The 21675-nt window shown below is 36.1% G+C and overlaps 1 protein-coding gene across 3 annotated transcripts in view; it reads right to left on the bottom strand.

Annotated features, from left to right (window-relative positions):
- Positions 1-21675, bottom strand: part of GUCY1B1 (guanylate cyclase 1 soluble subunit beta 1) — a 47296-nt gene that overhangs the window by 7045 nt on the left and 18576 nt on the right. For all 3 annotated transcript variants that reach the window (XM_032862924.1, XM_032862933.1, XM_032862942.1), the window contains 6 exons: positions 20943-21061; positions 9595-9792; positions 5995-6225; positions 4660-4776; positions 3563-3696; positions 845-1042 (listed from right to left, as the gene is read on the bottom strand). In XM_032862924.1, coding sequence (XP_032718815.1) covers positions 845-1042; positions 3563-3696; positions 4660-4776; positions 5995-6225; positions 9595-9792; positions 20943-21061 — 997 coding nt within the window. The remainder of the gene's footprint in view (positions 1-844; positions 1043-3562; positions 3697-4659; positions 4777-5994; positions 6226-9594; positions 9793-20942; positions 21062-21675) is intronic.

Below are 21675 nucleotides of genomic sequence, written 5' to 3'. Positions count from 1 at the left end.
AATTATATCATATATTTTTGAAGTTATTGATGCTTAAGGAAGTACTACCTTTAATGCTATTTGTCCAATATTTCACAATTTAATACACCATTCATAGAAAAATAGGAGTTTTAGATTTTGTCATTTTTTTTAAGATTTATTTATTTGAGAGAGAGAGAGAACATGTGGTGGGTGAGGAGCAAAAGGAAAGAGAATCTTACAAGCCGACTCCCCACTGACCACAGAGCCCAAAAGGGGACTCAATCTCACAACCCTGAGATCATGGCCTGAGCCAAAACCAAGAGTCTGGCGCTAAACTGACTGAACTATCCAGGCACCCCAGATTTTGTTATTTTTGTTAACATATCTCATTACAGATGTCATTGTTGTGATTACAGATGACATCACAATCTGTCAAATTCCTATCTGCCAAGCCCTAAAATAACGTAGACTCAGAGAATCCCTTAAAAGACAAAGTCCTATTCTAAGGACAGTGTTCCTCGTAACCCTCGGAGCCCACCCAGCCCCTGGCACACAGAGGTTGCTCAGTACACAGCTCTCACATGAAGGAATGAATGAATGGAGAGTTCCAATTTAAACATGCGTTTGAATTATTATGCTGATTTTCCAAGAGAGATATTTTGGCATCTGTTCTTTCAACGTAAAAACTGAAGACATATTCCCACTACCATTAAGACTGACTTATTTCTGTACGCATACTTTTTTTTTAAGTGACACAGAAGATTTTATTTACTACTCGGGAGCTACAGCGGGTTCCATGCAACTTTGGTGTGCTGATCAGACTTAACTGTAGTGGAGTCACACTATACAAAGCCCTTCCTTCACCACGATGCTCGGTGCTTACGTGTCTGTCTTTTTCTTTTCATCTTCCAAGGCTCTTAATGTGAGCTGCAACCGGTCTGTGAGGATTTCCAGTTCCTGGGTCAGTTTGTATTCCTCCCTGAATTGTTCTCCCAAAAGAACGAGGTCGCGCGTGGCGTCATGCAGAGGGATGTCACTCAGATACAGACCTCTCCGTGTCAGATCGTCCAGATTCATCACACTGTTATACAGGGAAATGATGCAAAATCAGCGCCAACTTATCTACATGATAATCCTGAGCCCGGTAACTGTCAAGGAGTATAATCCTGTCACCTCCTACCACTCAGTTCCTCCTACCCATTCAACAGGTCAGGCTACAGACAAGAAAACTGGGGAGTCACATGAAGGTTATGACTTCATTCTTTTATATATTAAAAATCTATCAAAAAGCAGTGATGAACTTGACATACATTTTGCCAAATCACACTTTTGGTGCCATCGGCCTAAACGGCAAGATAAGGTAGAAACCCATCCCGTGCGACCTGATCGGGTATTTAACACAAGGCTGTATTCACTGCTATCGCATTTCCCCCTCATTATAAAGAGATGAAGAAAAATGTCCTTTTACCCTCTGGAACAGAGATAATAGTGCCTCTCTTGAGAAACCAGTTCATTTTGGCCTTGTGTAACTGGTTACTTTTCCCTCTTAGACACAATGATTAAAATTTTACAATCAAATTTATGACTTATCTTCCGCATATATTTTACGTATTTATAACTCTTTCACATGTATTTTATGTGCTACTCTCCCTTCTGGTTCTAATGTCTTCTACTACTCTTGTTCCCTTTGAAAATTTTTCTCATTTTTGAAACATTATTTAATCCTGCTAGATTTTATGCATCCCTCTAGCCTAAGTTTTTTTTTTTAACCTAAGTTATTTTTAGAATAGCATACTAATATTTACTGATTCAGCTATGATCTGGTAAGTGACTGTTTTTTAAAACCTTATTTTTTGGTTAAAATGTCTTAAGGTTACGTTATTGGTTTGAATTCTTTAAATATAAAGTAATTACTTCTGGGCATTCCCAATAAGAATTTCTCTAAAATGATATAACAAGTTATGACTTTACTGAAGAATTTTGGACTGATAAAATGTCTCCTTCTTACATATTCTCAGCAGAAATGTCCACAAATGAAAGCATGTCAATAGAGAGAAATAAAATGATCTAAAAGTTTACTAATTTAGCACATGGTCTCTTTAGATTGTGCTAAAATGCATATGTATGTTAAAGCTCACTTTCAGAATAGACCCATCTGAAAAGAGGCCAGATCATCTGACAAATGGTAGACAAGACCATGAGCAGAGAAAAAAAAAAAAAAAAAAGATTATAAACTTAAAATGAAAATGTACATATTGAGTTAGAAAACAATCAAATTATGTCTCACTTTTCTACAAATTTACTTATTATTTTAATGAACTATTAACATATTTTTTCTAATTGTCTTGAAATTATTTACTTTACAAGTAAAACTGCTTTTAGGTGATCTCACTTAATGTGAAAACAAACTTTTCTATACACATGGACAGGTACCACATGACAAACTGTGAATGTGTCACTATGTGTATTTCTGCATATGGCAATTAACAAAAAGACTCCAAATTGTCTGCTTCTGTTTCCCAAGAGAACTTTATCTCCATGAATAGAAACTGTCCCTACTGAAAATCTGTCATTCTACTAAAGCTCAACTGGAAAAGAGGCAGAAGAAACAAACTTAGGGACAGCCAATGAAATATAGTAGATCAACGTGGGCGACTAAAAAATATAAAGTATTTATGTTCTCTAAATTTTGCCTCTTTTATTTTCATGATACATATTCTCAGGAAAAAAAGTCATTAGTCTTATGTAGTCTTTAATAGCTTATTGAAGTTGTACAAAGTTCCTTATGTTTTTAGAGATTTTAAGGTAGTATATTTAAATGAAAAGTGACCATGGTGGACTTTAAATTTTTAGCCAATAACTCACCAAAACATACTTAACTGAATGTATTAACTAAATAACATGCATAGCTTTCAGTTATGCAAAGCTACAAATACACAAAATATCACCTAACATGTCTGTTACCTTTTTCTATTTTTCTAAGTAAATGTAGATATAGTTTTCTTATTGTGAGTTCCCATGCATCTTTTAGTAAAATGGTTTGTCAAATTGGAAACACAGCATCCTACAGTTTTACTTTCCTCTGATGGTTATTATAAATAACATAATTTACATAAGTTTCAGTGTAATAATATATTTTGAGTAGTGAATCCTGATTAAAGTTGCTATATATTTTTGATATAAAATTGTTCAAATCCAGAAATATTTTTAAAAAGTAATTTCTCGGTGCCAAACATATTCATGTATTCACACCATCGTATCAGATGCTCTACAGAATTGTTTTTCTATGTGACACTCCTTTGGAAGGTATAAAGCTATAGAATTAGCTACCTGCAGATTGGATTTTTCCATGATCCAATGGCATAAACTCTCAGCAAGCTGATTAAGACAGGGCAAATAAAAAAGAATACATGATTTCTTCCGAGCTTATTACAAGTGTTAAATGAAATTATCCTTGTTATAGAGAGGTATATAAACAAGGGTTGTAAGATCTAATTACACTTCGATCGCATAGACATGATTAAATAAAATGTTACCAAATTTCCGTTAGCTAAAGATAGGTACTTATATCCATTATAATTAATCAAAAAAGAATGATTACCTTGGTGAACACAGAAAAAGTATGCTATCTGCTTCAGGTAAGTAGATCATTTGACCCTTAAGACGTAAGCAGCTGATCTCAGTCCCAGTCAGCTCATCCTCACATTCTAATTTCTCGACATCCAACAATCCTTCCTTGAAAAGGCAAGACATAACCATTAAGTAGTACCTTTTTTCCTAACAATTCAGCAAAAAAAGGACAGGCATGCTTCACTTCCCACCAAACCATAAGGGAGAATAATGTACCATGTAGATGAGGAAGGACATTTCACCAAAATGGTACCAGGTATTAAGCAAAGTTGGCTACCTGGCAAACAGGGCAGAAAAGCGAGTTGACTGGCTCCTTTGAACCCAAAAAGACAACAGCTGTACTACTGTTGGCATACTTGTTGAAAGCTTCCATGAGTCATACTTCTGATTCTCCAGGATGGCTACAACATATAATACTAAGTTCTAGCAAAGAATGACCCAAGAGCCTCCATTCCCTCTGCCTTCATTCACAGAGTAACAGGGAATAGTTCCAAATATGGCAAGCATGTGTGGGTAAGGCCTTTGCGGGGGTCACAGGAAGGACAGGATGTTTACTCCAAGACACTTTGGCTGCACCAGTCTGAAGAACAGAAACTATGAGATCTGGGTGCTACCTAAATAATCAACTGGATGAATATGTTATCACTTTTATTTTCCCACAAAAATGGCATGAAGAATAATGGACAATTTAAGGAAGAATAAAATCCGGGCTTTGGTTGAAGTTTAAAAGAACGTTCTTTATCAGTTTTGATTTCTAAAATAGCACATGGTAGTTTAAGGAAGTAAAAGATGTTTGTTTTATTACGTGAAACTGCGTTGTCCCAATGAGACAGTCTCAAAACTTATTTTTGTTAATTCTGATCCGTTGATAAGAGTCCCACTGCCCCTCGGGCAAACCAAGAATCAGTAACGTTGCCTTTGAAATAGTACTCCCTCTGACGTTTTGTTTGGGATCTGTCTATAGTTCCTCCATATCACAGAATGGTAGAGTAGCTAACTTTCCCTTGGGGCCACTTCTAATTTGAAACATCCCTTACTCACTCACACTGAAAGAAGTATCTTGATTACCTTACTTCTCAGCACGAAAACCGTATTGATGTGTGAAAGGATCCCATGGAAACTAATGTCAATATGAGGACGAACGAGAGAGAAGACAGACAAGAGGCTGCAGTTCCCAGGCTGGAGCTAAAATGTAGATGAAAGGGAAAGAACGTGGGATTAGCAGAAATAATTCTTACGATTTGAGATTAAATTAAGCCAGCTCAATAAGACTTAGAAAACCATAATCATTTGGTAGGAGAATTGCCTCAAGCATGGGCTCCTGCTTGACCTATGTTACTCAGCAATCAAACAGGCATCATATCGTTGCGTGAACACAAAACCGAATATGGCTTCAGAGTACTCATATCCCAATATAGGCTTATATAAGTAAGGGAAGCATTTTGGAAGAAGAAAGAATAGAAACCTGACTTTTAAAAAGGTAGTGTGAGGTATCAAATGCCTGTGACTTAAGATGAAATTTAAGTAGAAAAACCACCAGAAAACACTCCTGGTTTATTAAGAGATGGCTAATAATAGTAATGGGTAACAGTTAATAATTGCTTAGACACTGGACCCTCTTTATGCACTCTGTCTCCTCACACCGTAATGAAGGGGAAATAGGCAGAGAAAGGTGAGGTAACGGGCTCACATTCATACAGTGAAAGGGAGGCAGGCCCGGCACAGGAGCCCACGCTGCGTACTACCCTGCTTCTGGATGGATAGGTCTACAACAGAGCCCATCTGGGCTAATCCGCCATTAGTAAGGCTCTTTAACTACAAGTGGGAAGTATCTCCAACATGTTGGATACAACTTCAAAGTTAGTTAGGTGAGAGAGAAAAATAGAAAGGATTTTTCAAATGGTCTGAATAACCCAAGTTAAATGCAGACTCTCTTCATCACCCCGTTTTCCTTCGAGGCTCTGTCTGCTCAACCCCAGGAGAATCTATCACTTTCCTCTTTAGTGTTTGTACAATTCCCTTCTCTTCCCTAAAAATGTCAATGATTGACTTTGAAAGCTATTTTCAGTCAACATATAGTCACTCAAATAATAAATAAGTGAAAGATGCTTGTTACCAGAAAATCACCCATTTTCTCATTAAAAAAAAAAAAAGCATTCCCATATAATTTTCCCACTGTCCCTGTAAGTGACTGAAACAGAAAAATAAGTAAGTAGTTCTCCTAGGGAAAGTTGCATATGCTGAAATATACTTAACTCACATGTGACAAATTTATGATGTATCATGTGCTGCACATTACATGTAATACACTCAGTGTGTTGAATGAATAAATGGCCGTGTGGAACAACAGGTGCCTTCACGGCCTTTTGTCTCAGGCCTCAAAACAGGGTGAGGTCCTTTTACCTGCGGAAGCACTCTGTAGATGGCATTGCCACACTGAGTAACCACTAGGTCCCGGTCGAATATTATGTGAAAAGGAAAAGCTTTGCAGAAGGTATAGGGGCTGATGCGTGATTCCTGGGTACCATTTTCTTCAAATCTATCAAGATCTTCATAGAAGTCTTCTTCTTTTGACTCTTTTTCTTCAATTAAAAACTGAGTATGATCACATTCTTCATTTCTTTGCTGAATAACCTGGATTCCAAAGCGGGGAGATGGTGTTGATTATCTGCATTTCAGTTTGGTGAAAATATCTAAACACTTAAGACACTGGTTATAAGCATTGCGATTAGAGGGTTAATTAGAAAATATGAATACGGAAATGCTATGTATGTCTTAAATAGGAAACTATTTCTGGACATTGTCTTGTGCAATGTGAATTAAAGACTGAATGATTATTTATAATAAAACTGCAAATCTGGTATAGGTCCTTTAAGTAACCCAGACAGCCTCCTGGATAGAGTTAGGAGAAAAGCACCACCTTTGTCTTGTAGGCTCAGCGCACTCAGCCAGGTACACTTGGTTCAGTAAATGAACTACCAACCATACAAAGTGGCTCTATTTAATATGATAAAAAATGATATTCACAGAGGGAAATGAAACAATGGAGATACATATTTTAAAATATATGCAATGTCAGGGCGCCTGGGTGGTTTAGCTGGTTAAGCACCTGACTTGCTTTTGGCTCAGGTCATGACCTCTGGATCATGAAATCGAGCCCCATGTTGGGCTCTGAACTCAGCGAGGAGTCTGCTTGAGATTCTCTCTCCTTCTGCCCCTCCCCCTGCTCTCACTAAATAAATAAATAATAAAATCTTAAAAAAAAATACATGCAATGTCATTTTCATCCATCAGTTGGCAACTATATACAAAATACCAAATTGGGTAAGACAAGAAAAAGAATCATCTCAAATACCACTAGTGGGAGGGGATCTTGATTAAACTTTCTGAAGGGTAGATTGATAATATATAAGTAATCCCAAAAAAGTTATACATTCTCTGATTTAATTTCAAACCTAGGAACTCATTCTAAGGAAGTAACCATAAGAGTGAGTAAAGTTCTATAATTTAAAAAAATAACTACATTTTTAAAATATTTGGGATCTCTGGGTGGCTCAGTCGGTTAAATGTCTGCCTTCAGCTCAGGTCATGATCCCATATTGGGCTCCCTGCTCAGCTTCTTCTGCTGCTGCTCCTCCTGCTTGTGTGCCCTCTCCCTCTCTCCCTCTCTCTCTCTGACAAATGGATAAGTAAAATCTTATAAATAAATAAGATATTATTCATAGGCAAATACTTTATTAAGGTATAGAGGGTTTTCTTTGGCTTTGTTTTTGTTTTGAGCTTAAGAAACTATAAAAAATGCATCCCCTTAGAAGGGGAAATACTATATCTCAACTGTGGCCAGATCCAAATGGGAAGCAGCTGGGGCAACAGTTTTTCATATATAGCTAAATGAAGGGAGAATATTTCCCCTTTTCACTTTTTGTTCAGGAGTTCACCGCAGCACATTCTGAGACTACAGAACGAATCACAGTTAACATGGACGCCATTGTATATATTCTCTCAAATGCAGTTTCCTGCTGGAATCAGAACATTCCTACTCTCAGTGTCATACTAATCAACTACACTGGCTAAATATTAGTCTTATTTATGATTTCAACATTCTGCCCCACTAAGGTTGATTTCTCTCAAGTTCCATAAACGAAGTAAGAGTCTTAAAATTCAAGCCTAACTTTGATGTTCTGCTCTGATTCCATTTTAGCTACAGGAACTGAATTATATACAACCTAAATTTACTAATTAATTCCTCAATTCTGCTCTTTTGCTTTGATTAAATTGTTAAAATGAGTTGCTCTCCGATCATGTTTTTAATGTGTCCTTGGTATATTACTTCTTGACATGGTATAATATTCCTTAAGTAGTTAAATTGTCTGGTAGCTCCAGACCTGTTAAGCTTACAGATTTGACATAAGAATACTTCAGGAAATTAAAACAGTGCCTTTGACAAAAATTAAATATACAAAACATAACTAAAAATGAAAATATTTCAGAATTCTGTGATGGAGTACTTGAATCAATAAAGGCCATAAGGCAACCTAAATAACATATAAAGCTATGTAATTAAACCATGTAACTAAGTAAAAACTTTAATTTTATATAGAGTATGCTAATGGCTGTCCACCTTCCATAACAGATATGCTAACCATAGCAACTACAGTATCCAAGTATGTTTTGTGTTTCTTTCCTGAAGTTTCTATGTGCTTGTCTCTTGCTCAACTTGCCTAAATAAACCAAACCAAACCAAACCAAACCAAGAGTAGTTAGACACAGTGGGAATAAAGCCCCTGATGAAGGCTCACTTAGTACAGATGCAATTAGCTTGGTTCAGTTAGCTTGGTGCCAGGATTAGAAATGAAAGGCATATTCTAATATTTTGACTAAATTCCAGTGAGACTCCTAATCATGGATAAATTTTGATTCTTTGCCCCAGGTTTTAATTTCACTTTTAAATGTCTCTGGATTTGATAATGTCACATTATATAGAGTCCCACTCTCTAGTTATAGAAAAACTAAGGCTGCACCTAGGAATCACGATCAAGTGCCTCATCAATACCAATTCCTAAAGAAAGAAAAGCACAAAGCCTAACATGACATCACTAGATGGACGACCTGGGGTGCCTTTCCAATATCCTCAATTCAAATGCTACAATTTTTATTTGGCCTAATATGCTACTTAAAGTTTGAGCTTCACATCTGTGCTAGAACATAACTCTGGCATCTAGGAAATATCCATTAAAAAAAGAGCAGAAATAGGAGATCCCCCTCCCAAATTTTCTCAAACTTGGGGCAACTGAAAGATGGCTCTCAAGGCTGAAGGTGCTGAGCACACAAAAAGCAGCTGACTAGGAGAGACTGTGTGGGTTACAAAGAGTCAAGCAATGGTTCTCTTTATTGTACGGAGCTAAGAGCGTGTATTATCCATAGCAACACAATTTCCAAAGTAGAAGACCTGGCTTTTTTCACCCTGTAATCTAATTTAAAAAAAAAAAAAAAAAAAAAAAGCGAATTTTTTAGATCACAAAATGAGAGATTCCAACTCTATTTGGGGAACAGACCAAAAAAAAATTTTTTAAAGAAATATTAAATAGCAAAACAGTATCTAATTTTATATTCTTTTAGAATCTGACTATTCATATTATGGGTTTTTTTGTTTTTGTTTTTGTTTTTGTTTTTGTTTTTGTATGCTAAAGGCTACAGCTTAGCCAGTCACATAGCCTTCTGCTGCCCAGCTGGTACGTGCTCACAGGAGATGCAAACTAGGTTTCATATTGCCTTAAGCAATGTATATGTGGGAAGAGCTATCTGCCACCACAAGGAAAAAATATCCTGTAGAATGACCTCTAAGACCAAATATAGAATATTGCTGGTGCGGCACTGTTAGGGCTCAAATATACCCTGATGAGGTCCATCAGCACTGATAACTAAAGGTAAATTCATGGACTATCATGTTCAATATCTCATATGTCAGATGTGTTCAGAAGAGTCTCCCTCACTGACCATTACCTTCATGTCTATTTCGGTGCCATGTATCTGCTGAGCTACTGTTTTGATGATTCCGATGACAATATCCTGAAGACCTTCTCTCTCTGAGTAGTAGTGCAGAATGAGTCCTTTGCCCTTTTCTGCATCAGTGCACCTAAAGGAAGGGGCACGCATACCTGGGTAGATAGTAGCAAGATGGTCATGCAGAGCATCAAGGTTCTGCAATAAAGAGGAAATACAATGAATAAATGATGCCCCCACAACGGCAGCTGACATTGAGAAAACAAGATTAGGAAACAGGGCTTGAGTCTGAGGTTGGTTGGCAGAATGACTGTTTGAACATTCACATAGCACAACCTTCCCCTGTGCAACGAAACAACTGTAAAGTAAGAGCCATAGAGAACTTAAAGCTAAAGTGGTATGATTAAGACAAATATCTATGGCTATTAACAGTTAATACACTTGAAAGAAGGATAAATAAGTGGTATGTAAAAAGAATGCCCGAAGCAAGAAAAACATAATTATGGGCTAAAACAAAGATATGCAAATTTATAGGAGCTTGGGAAAGTTGTATATGCATGTTATGATAAGCAATATGGATGCCCAAAGTGATCACGTATTACCCTCCGTTTAAACCACAATCCTAAAAAGTATTAATGCAAAAACCTGTATCAGTGATAAGCATATGAAACAAGCATATTATTTTGTGAAATAATATTTTAGAATTAAAAGCATTTTATAAATTAAAATAGCAGGATTGTTTCATATTCATTAGTAGCCTCCAATCAAGATAGAGTGTCACAGCTGACCTGTGAAATAATTATCTTTTGGAACAGAATCTTGGAAAACAATACATTTACCAATAAATATTTTCTGTACTTACAGCTTTACCATTAGCATAGAACCTAGCATCCTGTATTACTCACTAATACACAAAAGTTATTTATATAAAGATCACCAGGAGAAATGGTGCAAACTGTATGTTTCATTTGGTCCAACATGGTTTTTCAAATAAACAGCTCATAGTGTTAGCGTGTGTGTGTTACATATATGTAGTAGGATATGCACAGCACAGCAGGTTATAAGAATTAAGAGTGACGTAGCTTTAGAATTAAGTAGACTTTGATTTAAAACACGACATTGTCCTCAGCCCAGTAACAGCAGGGAATTGAACTGTCAACACCTGAATGAACAAGGAAACAATTATGCCCTAGAGACTACATAAAGGAACATGGTCCTGCTGGCACCTTCATTATAGTCTAGTGAGACCTGAATGGGCTTTGACTTTAAAAAAATGCAATATTCCTGACAATTCACAGACCTGTACCCCTGGGGCAAATAATACATTACATGTTAATAAAAATAATTAATAAATTTTAAAAATAGAATACATTTATTTTGTTTTGGGCACTTACATTTGTGGTAATTTGGCATAGCAGCAATAAAAACTAATACACCAAGCAAATAGTAATTTATCAATAACTGATAATAAGTAAACTGGTAAATAGTAATCTATCAATAACTGGTCATTATCACTAAAAACAAATGGGTAAAATAAATTAGTTTCAGAATCCCATGAGCATAAAAGAATGCATAAAAAAGAAGGAGATAGGCCAAAATTGAACTATGGTTCAGGTTCCAAATGTCTCAAAGAAGCCAATTTAGGGAAACAGAAGAATCCAGTAAGATATTAGGATGTAAGTACAAGATGGCTCCTTGGGTGCTCAAATCCAAGAAATACTCCACCAGGGCACCGATGGCACTGTGGTTTATAGTTTTCTGTCCCTTCCATTCAAAGATTCAGTCATTCTATAGCTATTCCATATGCATTATATATTATGAACTGTATGAGGGACAAGCTAGAGGCAGGGTAGAGGGTCAGATACAAACCTGCATGACATAGACTTTGATGTTAAGCCCCTCATGGTTCATATCACAAACCAAAGTGCAGAGTGGCTTTTGAGGCATAAATATCAGAGCCAATAGCTCAGACTGAAAGAATGGGGTCCAAAGACTTCAGCGTGAAGAGAAGCCCTGAGCTAGGTCATGAAAGGCTGACATTCTGATTCAGAGAAATGTTTCAACAGTCTGGTTTCTTCTTCAATTGCCTTCATGCCTAGAGATTTTTGTTTTCTTCCTGAAAATTACACCTGTTATAATTAAATCAGGTCTGCTCTTAAAAATTTCAGTTCATCCTGATTGCCTCTAGAGGTTGCTATTACCACATAAAAACAATCCAATATGGTGGACACTAAGTATTGGCCAGTTCCTAGAAACTGCAAACCACTGAAGGCCTAAAACTATTTTACGTGGTTGAGTCATAGGAAGTTAGTTCTTCCTGTAAGTTTTCCTCATGGAAATTCTTCCCTGGAAAGGGAAAAAGTGAAGACTGTTCCTTTATAACTCTTCCAGATCCCTTCTACCACTACCAGTATTGCAGGAAAATGTAAGAGAAAATCTGGTAAGAAGAAATATCACCAACAAAGTGTGATACTTATTTCCATTTCTCACAAAGTAAAAACTGAACTTATTGCTGCATTTAGGAAATGTCCTAATGTAGTCAGGCCCAAGTACTATGCTGTGGCTGATTTCAAAGAAAAAAGGAGTCTAATGAGAACTTGACATATGTATCTTAATTTCTTTACATTTTTCCTCTGCAAAATGTTCAAATATATCATAAATCAATATGCCAACCTCACTTCCATACTCACATATTTTCCTCTCATGTCATATTGTATCATTAGCACATTTCTATATGCAACTACACAGATGGCATGAGACAGTAACAACTGGCACCATTTACATTAGCAGCACCGCTGATGCCCATGAAGGCCAGAGATTGGCCAGGATCTCCCAAGACCACTTTCCACGAGTCACACAAGTCACACAAAGGTAAACACTGCCCCTTAAATGTGGACCCATTTTAATTTAAATAAAAATACTGATAATACTAATGCATTAAAATTGAAAATTAAATATTGCTTATATTTATCACTTTAAAGCAGTGGAATACAAAACGCACCAGGTCAGAAGGCACATCTTTTAAGTTTTTGCAGTAACCAACTCTCCAGAGCTTTACGTAAACCTCTTTATTGAATTTGCTATTAATTAAATGGACAAGTAAAGTTCTTCCCTGGAGCCTAAAAGATTTAACACCTCTTAATCTAAGATTGATTTTCTTTAGATAGTATCTAACATACAAAATTCTCTCGGGATTTCTTTAGTTACAGCTTTCCTTACTTGGTTTTATTCTTTCAAAATTCAAGTGATGACCACAGCTTGTCTACTATTAAAAATGGACTTCATGATTAAAAATTAAGTTGATTTCATTTGAGTACATTTCTGTTGCTAAAAATGAGCCTTCTTCATAGTTATGTTGCACGTGTTTGCAGCAACCAGAAAGTCCGCAAAAAAAGATTCTCAAAAAAGCCAAGGGACAACTCTGTCCACTTCTTACAATATGTTCTCTATACAGTTAATTCTTCATCTACATGACGGTAACAATGTATTCTGGAGAACAAGAATTTCATTTTAAAATTGGTATTCTGTCTTATTTCTAAATATACCATGGGAATAGGTATACAAAAAAAGACCTGAATGACCAGTTACAAAGAAGTATACGTACATAAAAGAGACATTAAAAAAAAAGTAAACACATGTATTTCAGCACAGTAAATTCCCAGCAAACAATAAAGCAGAGCTTAAGTCTGCTCTGATTTCATTCTTCTGAGCTTTATAAAGTCAGAGAACAAGAAAGGGATAAGAGAGCAGGTCCATTTATCTATTTTCTCTCAAGATGACAAAAAGGGTAGTCAGATTTTCATGTCACCTCTTATGTTCTGGTATCATTTTACTGCATTTTCTATAAGCAAAACAAATATACTTTTTCTCCTCAGGAATTCTGCTAATCCGTAAGTCCAATTCATCTTGTGACCTAGCATTTATTAGTTACAGAAGAAAAATGAGTGCTGGCATCCTGGGAAACTGTGCTGGGGTTCTGGATTTAGCACAATCCACAGATTTAGGAAACAAATGAGAATTTATTATTCCTTTGAGAAATACTTTGAAGTTCCATATTTTCAAAGATCTTGGAATGGTTCGAAATAAATGAAAGTTGTCTCTGTAATATGCACAGTAAAAATAAGTTCATACATAATTACAGAGACAGAGTTTCCAGGAATCAACTACCTCATTTCCCTGCTTCCTCAGCATCTAATGAAAAATCTCTAAATGATCCACATGTTAAGTGGGTGGAGTAAGTCCTCATCTTGAACGTTTTAAGAGAGATTTTTCAGTTGCCAAGTAGCCTTATCCTAGTGAACAAGGAGGAGGGAGTTGCCTGTGTTACTGGAGAACATAACCGAGATTTCGAATGGGAAGAAATCCTTAAAAACCAGTCATTTCCAACCTCTCTTTTTGTTGTTGTTGTTGTTTTTTTTTAAGATTTTATTTATTTATTTGACAGAGATCACAAGTAGGCAGAGAGGCAGGCAGAGAGAATGAGGGGGAAGCCAGCTCCCTGCAGAGCAGAAAGCCAGATGTGGGGCTGGATCCCAGGACCCTGGGATCATGACCTGAGCTGAAGGCAGAGGCCTTAACCCACTGAGCCACCCAGGAGCCCCTCCAACCTCTCTTTTTTAAGGAAGGAAGATGAGATGAAGCATTTCTTATCTTTTTACTTCTTATACTTGTGGAAAAACATGACGAACACCAACATTTGTATAAACAGCATGATATTCTAAACATATTTTGTCAAGTTTCATAAGAAATAAGTCATTTTAGAATTTGAACATCAAAAATGAAACAAACAGGACCTAAATAAAGATGGAAAACCCAACCCATGTAACAGGAAGCACCAAGGTTGGGGTGTGAATAGCATGAGATCAGAACAAGAAAGAAGCTTTCATGACACTCCTCCTGCCTTTTCCTCTTGGAACTACCATGGGAAATAGCCTTCCAACTGAAAAGATACAGAGAATCTTTTTAAGAAGAAATAATGCAAGGCTCTATTTAAAAAGAAACTGTATCAGGATCACTAAAATTATTTCACTGGTAATACTGTTAAAACTACATATAATTATCATTACCATACTCTCAAGAAAAATACGTTAATTAAAGAAAAAAAGGCAAATAGTCTTAGAATTACCTGTGTAAAATATTTTACTTATTATATTGCTTTTAAATCCATGTTTAAAAAAATATCCCATTGACACACTTCAATCGGCAATATTTTATAAAACTGTGAAAATATATGTCCGTTATTCCAAAAGAAAAAACAGTCTTACAATTCTAAAATACTCATCTTCCTTCATAAGTCCATACTTGTCCATTTTAAAACTGCAGGTTATAGAAACTGCCATTTTGAGGATGTTGAGAGAAACAGGTCCTTTTGAAATTCAAAAGTTAAAAATAAAATGAATAGTGCATTTTTGCCCAAGAAATATTATAAATAATTTAGGGAAGTATTCGAATTTCACAGCTGTTCAGGAAAATCCTCCTATTTCCCAAAATAACACTTCACACAAACGTTTAAGAATTTTGATCCGCCATCAATTCCAGAATGCTCCTAGTGGGCTAGCTAAATCACTGCCATGTGTTAAAAGCCAAAACCTTGAGTCAACCTGAATTTGAAGTAAATTTCACTGCAGGCTGCACAAAGGTGCTGGTAAAGGAACATCATGAATGAATGAGTGAAAATGCCGCCACACCAAAATTAGTGCAAGGAACCAGCGTTTCCAACAAATGGTAACAGAGTATTTGCTTGCTATTCAACTGAGATTCGCATATAAGCAGACTCATAATTTAAATCCTTACTAATCTCTAAGATTGCTCAATGCTCATCTAGTTTTCATGAGGCAACCTGGCAGCTTTCCATGCTCATTTGAATTTCATTTTACCTCTGTAAAAGTATTGGGATGTAAAGAATATACAATGTAACAGTAATATAACACCAGTGAGAATGAATGGGTGGTCCTGTGGGATTGACTTGGGTTTCATTCCCTGAGGCTGTATATCATTCTAATCTGATCAGACATGGTGGCTCAAAACTCTTGACTCATCTGTACATGTGTGTATAAGTGTACAAGTTCATAGTAACACAGACATAAAAAATGAAGAAGAGAACAATACTCAGGCTGCTGTGCCAATTATGCATTACTGTGTGTCAAAGCACCCCAAATTTATTGGCTTAAAACAGTAAGATATTATTATCCCTAGTCAGTCTATGAATTTTCTGGACTCGGGAAATTCTTGCGTTGCTGTACATGAAGCTGGGGATGGTGTCATCATAATGTTCTACCAGGCTGTTTCCCCAGGACAGGTCACCCAAAGGGCTGGTGGTAGTTGTCAGCCCTTTGCTGGGAGTTCAGCAAGCACCGCTGTCTGAGAGCCCACACGTGACCTCTGCGTGTGGCTTGAGCTTCTCACTTCAAGACACTGGGTTCCTGGAGTGAGCATCCCAAGAGTAACTATTCCAAGATACTCAGGTGGAAACTTTAAGACTTCTTATGAACAAGCCTAGGTAGTATCAAAATGTTACTTCTGCCATGTTCTATTGGTCAAATAATCACTAAAGTCAACCAAGATTCAAGGGAAGGCAAATTCTGCTTTGTGATGGGAGGGGCAAAATCATATTTCAGGGGAACATGTGAAATGGGACATATTAATGCAGTGATTTTTGGAAAACTCAATCAGCAATAATGCAAATAGGACACTGGAAGTAAGATGAGTGTGGATTAAGGTGGAAATACTGTCAAATCGAACATTCCTTTCTCTCTTTTTTTTTCTTATTTTTTTTAAAGATTTTATTTATTTATTTGACAGAGAGAGAAAGCACAAGTATGCAGAGGCAGGAGAAGGGGAAGTAGGCTCCCCACTGAGCAGACAGACTGATGTGGGGCTCAATCCCAGGACTCTGAGATCATGACCTGAGCCAGAGGCAGAGGTTTACCCCACTGAGCCACATAGGCACCCCTTTCTTTTTTTAAATGAAGGTTTCAAACCCTACATTGTTTTTGCACTATTTTATTCAATATACTAGAACCTTCAAATAGAAATCTACTACAATAGCAGCATGAGGGGCACCTGGGTGGCTCAGTGGGTTAAGCCTCTGCCTTCAGCTCAGGTCATGATCCCAGGGTACTGGGATGGAGCCCCGCATCAGGCTCTCCGCTCAGCAGGGAGCCTGCTTCTCCCTCTCTCTCTCTGCCTGCCTCTCTGCCTACCTGTGATCTCTGTCAAATAAATAAATAAAATCTAAAAAAAAAAAAAATAGCAGCATGAAACTGCACATTTTATTCCTATTTACAATTAAGAAAATGACAGAATAGAAGAAAAATTCTTGCTAAAACATGGTCTTATCTGTAAGACAATATATCCAAGTAAAATGTACAAAATTTAAAAATCAGAATGTCCTGTTTTTCTTTATCTCTTTGATAAATCATATTTCCATTTGCTAAATCAACTAAAGGATAATAATAAATTTGAAGGTTTATCTACTTTTTTTTTTTAAGAGAGCAAGAGAGAGGGGAGTGGGAAGGGACAGAGGGAGAGGAAAAGAGAATCTTAAGCAGTCCCTACATCCAGGGCAGAGCTGACACAGGGCTTGATCTCAGGACGGTGAGATCATGACCTGAGCCAAAATCAAGAGTCGGATGCTTAACCTACTGAGCCACCCGCATGCCCTAAGAACCATTCTTAATAACGTATCCAACTGAGAAGCTGAGGAAAGACAACTTCCAAGGAATTCCTCCCTGGAATCATGATGAGTGGTCACAGCTGTCCAGCCTAAAAGCATAGTCAAATGGTTCTCCACGTTGTAATTCCAGTAACTATTTTATTGTTGCCTGGGAACTCCAAGTGGAGATATTAGAATGATGATTTTAAAAGTTTCTAGATAGGGGCGCCTAGATGGCTCAGTGGGTTAAAGCCTCTGCCTTCGACTCAGGTCATGATCCCAGGGTCCTGGGATCCAGCCCTGCATCAGGCTTTCTGCTCTGCGGGGATCCTGCTTCCTCCTCTCTCTCTGCCTGCCTCTCTGCCTACTTGTGATCTCTGTCTGTCAAATAGATAAATAAAATCTTAAAAAAAAAAAATAAAAAATAAAAGTTTCTAGATAAAATAATGTAACATAAATTAATTAATAAATAGCAATTTGCCACGTCCACACGAGGTGGAAATTGGTCTACTGTGTGTCTATCATTATACATTTCAAACTATAATTCATTTCTTAAAAAGATATATAGTCTCATTAACAGAATAATAATAATAAAATAAATATAAGTTGTCATCTCTAGTAAAAGAATTAATCTTGAGCTGTTGAGGTACTTTCTTCCTCTTTTTATACAAACCACAAATCTTCATTCCTCAATCTTCAAAAATGATATTTATTCATTTCCAGATACAGATTGTATCTGTGGAGATACCATCATTAGGAGATTATACATGGTCTCTGGCTCCATGAAGTTTACATTCCAGCCCAAGAAACAGGAAATGATAATAGAGTGTGAGAAATACGAGGGCTGGGGAAATATGTGTACTGTGAAAATGTGGGAAGTGCCAATTACCCTGACTCAGAAGGGGCAGCGATTGGAGGGCAGTGGTGTCCTCCTGGAAGAAGTAATTTGACCAATGGGATAAACAGGATTTATTTAGGTGAAAGTATCAGTAACAGTGTTCCAGACAAAGGGAAGAACAAAATAAAAACAAAGATTCCAAAAGAAGTTCTGTTTCGCCAGGCTGCAGGAGAGGAAGAGGAAGTATGGATAGGGGATGTAAGTAGTTTCAATCATTTTAATTACTTTCTACCTTTTCTAGTGAATAATTGGGAATCATTGAAGGATTTAAGCAAGAAAATGACATAATGAAATAGATTTGCATCTCAGGAAAAACAGTAGAGTTATAGAATGGAGAAGAGATTAGAAGAGGCTCGAAGAGAGGCTGGGAAACCATCCAATCTCTAAAGAATAATAGCTCACGCAAAAGTGTAGAGGAAACAAAAAAAAGTGAAAGAATTCTCAAAATACAGTATTTAGGAAATAGATTTTAAGGCTTTGATGATTTATTAAAATCAGGGGGTGAAAAAGAAAGGTTTTTAAACTCTTTAAAATGAGACCCAGTTTATCTTACTCTTCAGTGAAAGATTAAAGTCTATGAAAAAGAATATTTTATTAATTTATATAATGTATATAATTTATAAAATGACAATTTGTATATGGAAATGAGGATCTTAAGACAATTTATGAAAATCAGTTACTTTATTCTGTCATCACTTATACAGAAAAAATATTCATTTAATTTCTATGTAAATAGCCTAATCATAAGATAAATACCTAAGTATTTTAATTCATTCAATTTGTCGGTAAGATATGCAATTTGAAAAACAGGGAAAAAAAGAGATTAAAAATATCCACTATTGGCAAAAACTTCACAGTATTCTAACTTTCTAGTTTCTTCATCCTTCACACTCACAGTGAAAGAAACCCAAAATCATATGTAATTTAAAGATATATTAACTAAAGTTGTATATTGACTTGGAGGAAAAAGGACTTAGGGCTACTTAAAGTAACACCATCCAGTGGAAACAGAAGGTGATAAAAGTCACCAGAGCAAAGCACAGATAGATATTAACCACTTAAGTAATGTTCAAGTTTCTAGTGGCCATGGTTAAAAAAGGAAAAAAGAAATAGGTGAAATTAATGTTCATGATATATTTTTATAAAACTCAGCATATCCAAAATATTATCATCTCCACACGGAATTTATATAAAATATTTATCAGCAATTTTGTATCCTTTTTTGTACTTCCTTTGAAATCTGTTCTGTATTTTACCTACAGTCCATCACCTTTCAAATACTTAGTAACCATATATTTAGTGGCTAATAGATATCCTACAGGACGTGCAGCTTTAGAACCTAGGGAATCCCACCAAGAGGCTGCTTCCTCTCCTATTGTGCCCTTACAAATTGAGCGGGATGATCACAATGAGTAGAGGTTAAAATGAATCTTTGTAAACTCCTTTGGATAGCTGTTCTGCTATGGAGATGTGGCCACTGAGAACAAACGTCAAAGTTAAGACAGAGGAACTGCAAATTGCAACTCTGCCAATAAAGTGACAACAGCCAACCAAAGTATTAAAAAACAGAATATGTATTCAAAAATCCAAAATCCCAGTAAACTTTAAATATCAAACTTTGATCCATTTAAAATAACTCATTTAAATACAGCCTGTTAAAGCTTAATTTAAAAATCTCCAGGCAGGGACTTCTCTTGGAATTGGCAGGTTTTTTTGTGGTTTTTTTTTTTTTTTTTTTTTTTGTTTTTTTTTTTTTTGCTTTTCTTTTGACACCAGTAGTTCTGTAAATCCATGGCAGGGTATTGCAAACCAGTTTCCATCTTGATTTAATGCTGTCTTAAGTTTATAAGAAAAATGTCACTATGTAAACAACAGATATTTTGATTAAACACTACAGTTCTTATTTTGGCTGTTAAATCAATAATGCAGCTGGACTGAAAGTAGTTTACATTCCCTCAAAACTGGGCTCGGGTTCAGCTAGTATTGCACTGACATCATTTTCCAGCAAGATCTGGCTGCTTTCAGCGGCTGGTTTAGAAATAATCCTTTACAAACAACCACATAATTTTCAACCTTAGCAGATTTCAAGAAGAGGGGCTTACAGATGCCTGTGCTTAAAATAGGGCAGGCAATCCAAAAATAGTCTCTCATCTAATGGGTAATTTACTAGTACCAACTTTTAAGGTAACTTAAGCACAGGAGACAAAGGCAGTTGGGTACATTATTTCTTTCACTTCACCTGAAACTGACTTAGAGAGTGCTCTCCTATTCTCTTTGCTACAGTAGCTTAATTAATATGTAACTAGAAGCAATCCTTCTCAAACTTGTTTTGGTGGCCAAGCACCTGAAAGACATGTTGCTTTCTCCTAAACTTTGAGCCCAACAGAGAACATCATGGACACTGCCATAGTATTTAATTATACTATACAAACCAATACACTGAAAGAGAAAAGACCAGATTATATATCTAAAACATAAAACCACAACTACTAGCACATATAAACCAGGCAAAAGGGGGCAGTTAAACAGATCACAATAGGCCATGTTGAGATTTTCAAAGAACATTAATTTACAACCTGAATATTCAAGGTCAGCCACCAAAAGTTCAAGAAAAAAATATGAAACAAAAATGCTAAAATGTATTCAAGACCACCCAATTACTTGATGGGATTCACTGTGATTCCATTTCAGCAGCAAGACACCGTCATCCAGCTGTCAGAGTAAGAAGTATTCTAGAGCCTCTGTTTGAGAATCACTAACTCAGAGCTTTTAACTGTGGGATTTCAAATTGCTTACCTGTAGAAATTCTCTGACATTAGATCCCAGGACACGCAAGATTGTATCATAACCAGACTCTTGACAAAAGACAAAAAACATCTTCCCGAACATTTGGAGGATTTCCCCAGCATTGAGATCTGTTTATAGGTTTGGGAGAACAACGACAATAAAATACATTACAGCTAGGATATTGTTAATGGGAAGAATGAAAACAGGTGCAAAATTAAAAAATTAAACTATCCTCAATTTTTGTGGAAGTAGTCATTGATCACAAGATAAACTTCTGGCCTGAACAATACAATGAAATCTGTGAAGAGAAAATATTGACATGTCAAGAGCACAGATGTGTACCTACATGCAAAACAATCAGTTTCTTGACTATCACAATAAATTCTGAACTTTTTAAAACTTATATTTAATGTATTAACTTATTTTTTTCTGAAAAAACAGAAAAAATCATCAAGAATGCACGTGACAGTATTTTGGGGAAAAAAATGGTTTTCTTCACATAAATATGCATATTTAGTAAGTTGGTTACATATAACATGTACCCCAATATCCTGCTTTGTTTCTTAATGTTCAATCATTAATATTTCCTAAAATCTTTATATTTTTTCTGTAACATCTATTTTAATTGCCATCTCATTAACACAATTTATTTAACAATACACTCGTATCAAAAATATAGACTTTTCTAGTTTTTGATAATGTAAGTTATCTCAAAATGAAAACATACATCAATCTTAATGCA

Source organism: Lontra canadensis, unplaced genomic scaffold (assembly GCF_010015895.1).
Source record: "Lontra canadensis isolate GAN:19392208 unplaced genomic scaffold, GSC_riverotter_1.0 scaffold1, whole genome shotgun sequence".
In the NCBI taxonomy this organism is placed as follows: Eukaryota; Metazoa; Chordata; class Mammalia; order Carnivora; family Mustelidae; genus Lontra; species Lontra canadensis.
This window is presented reverse-complemented; position numbering and strand designations above follow the sequence as displayed.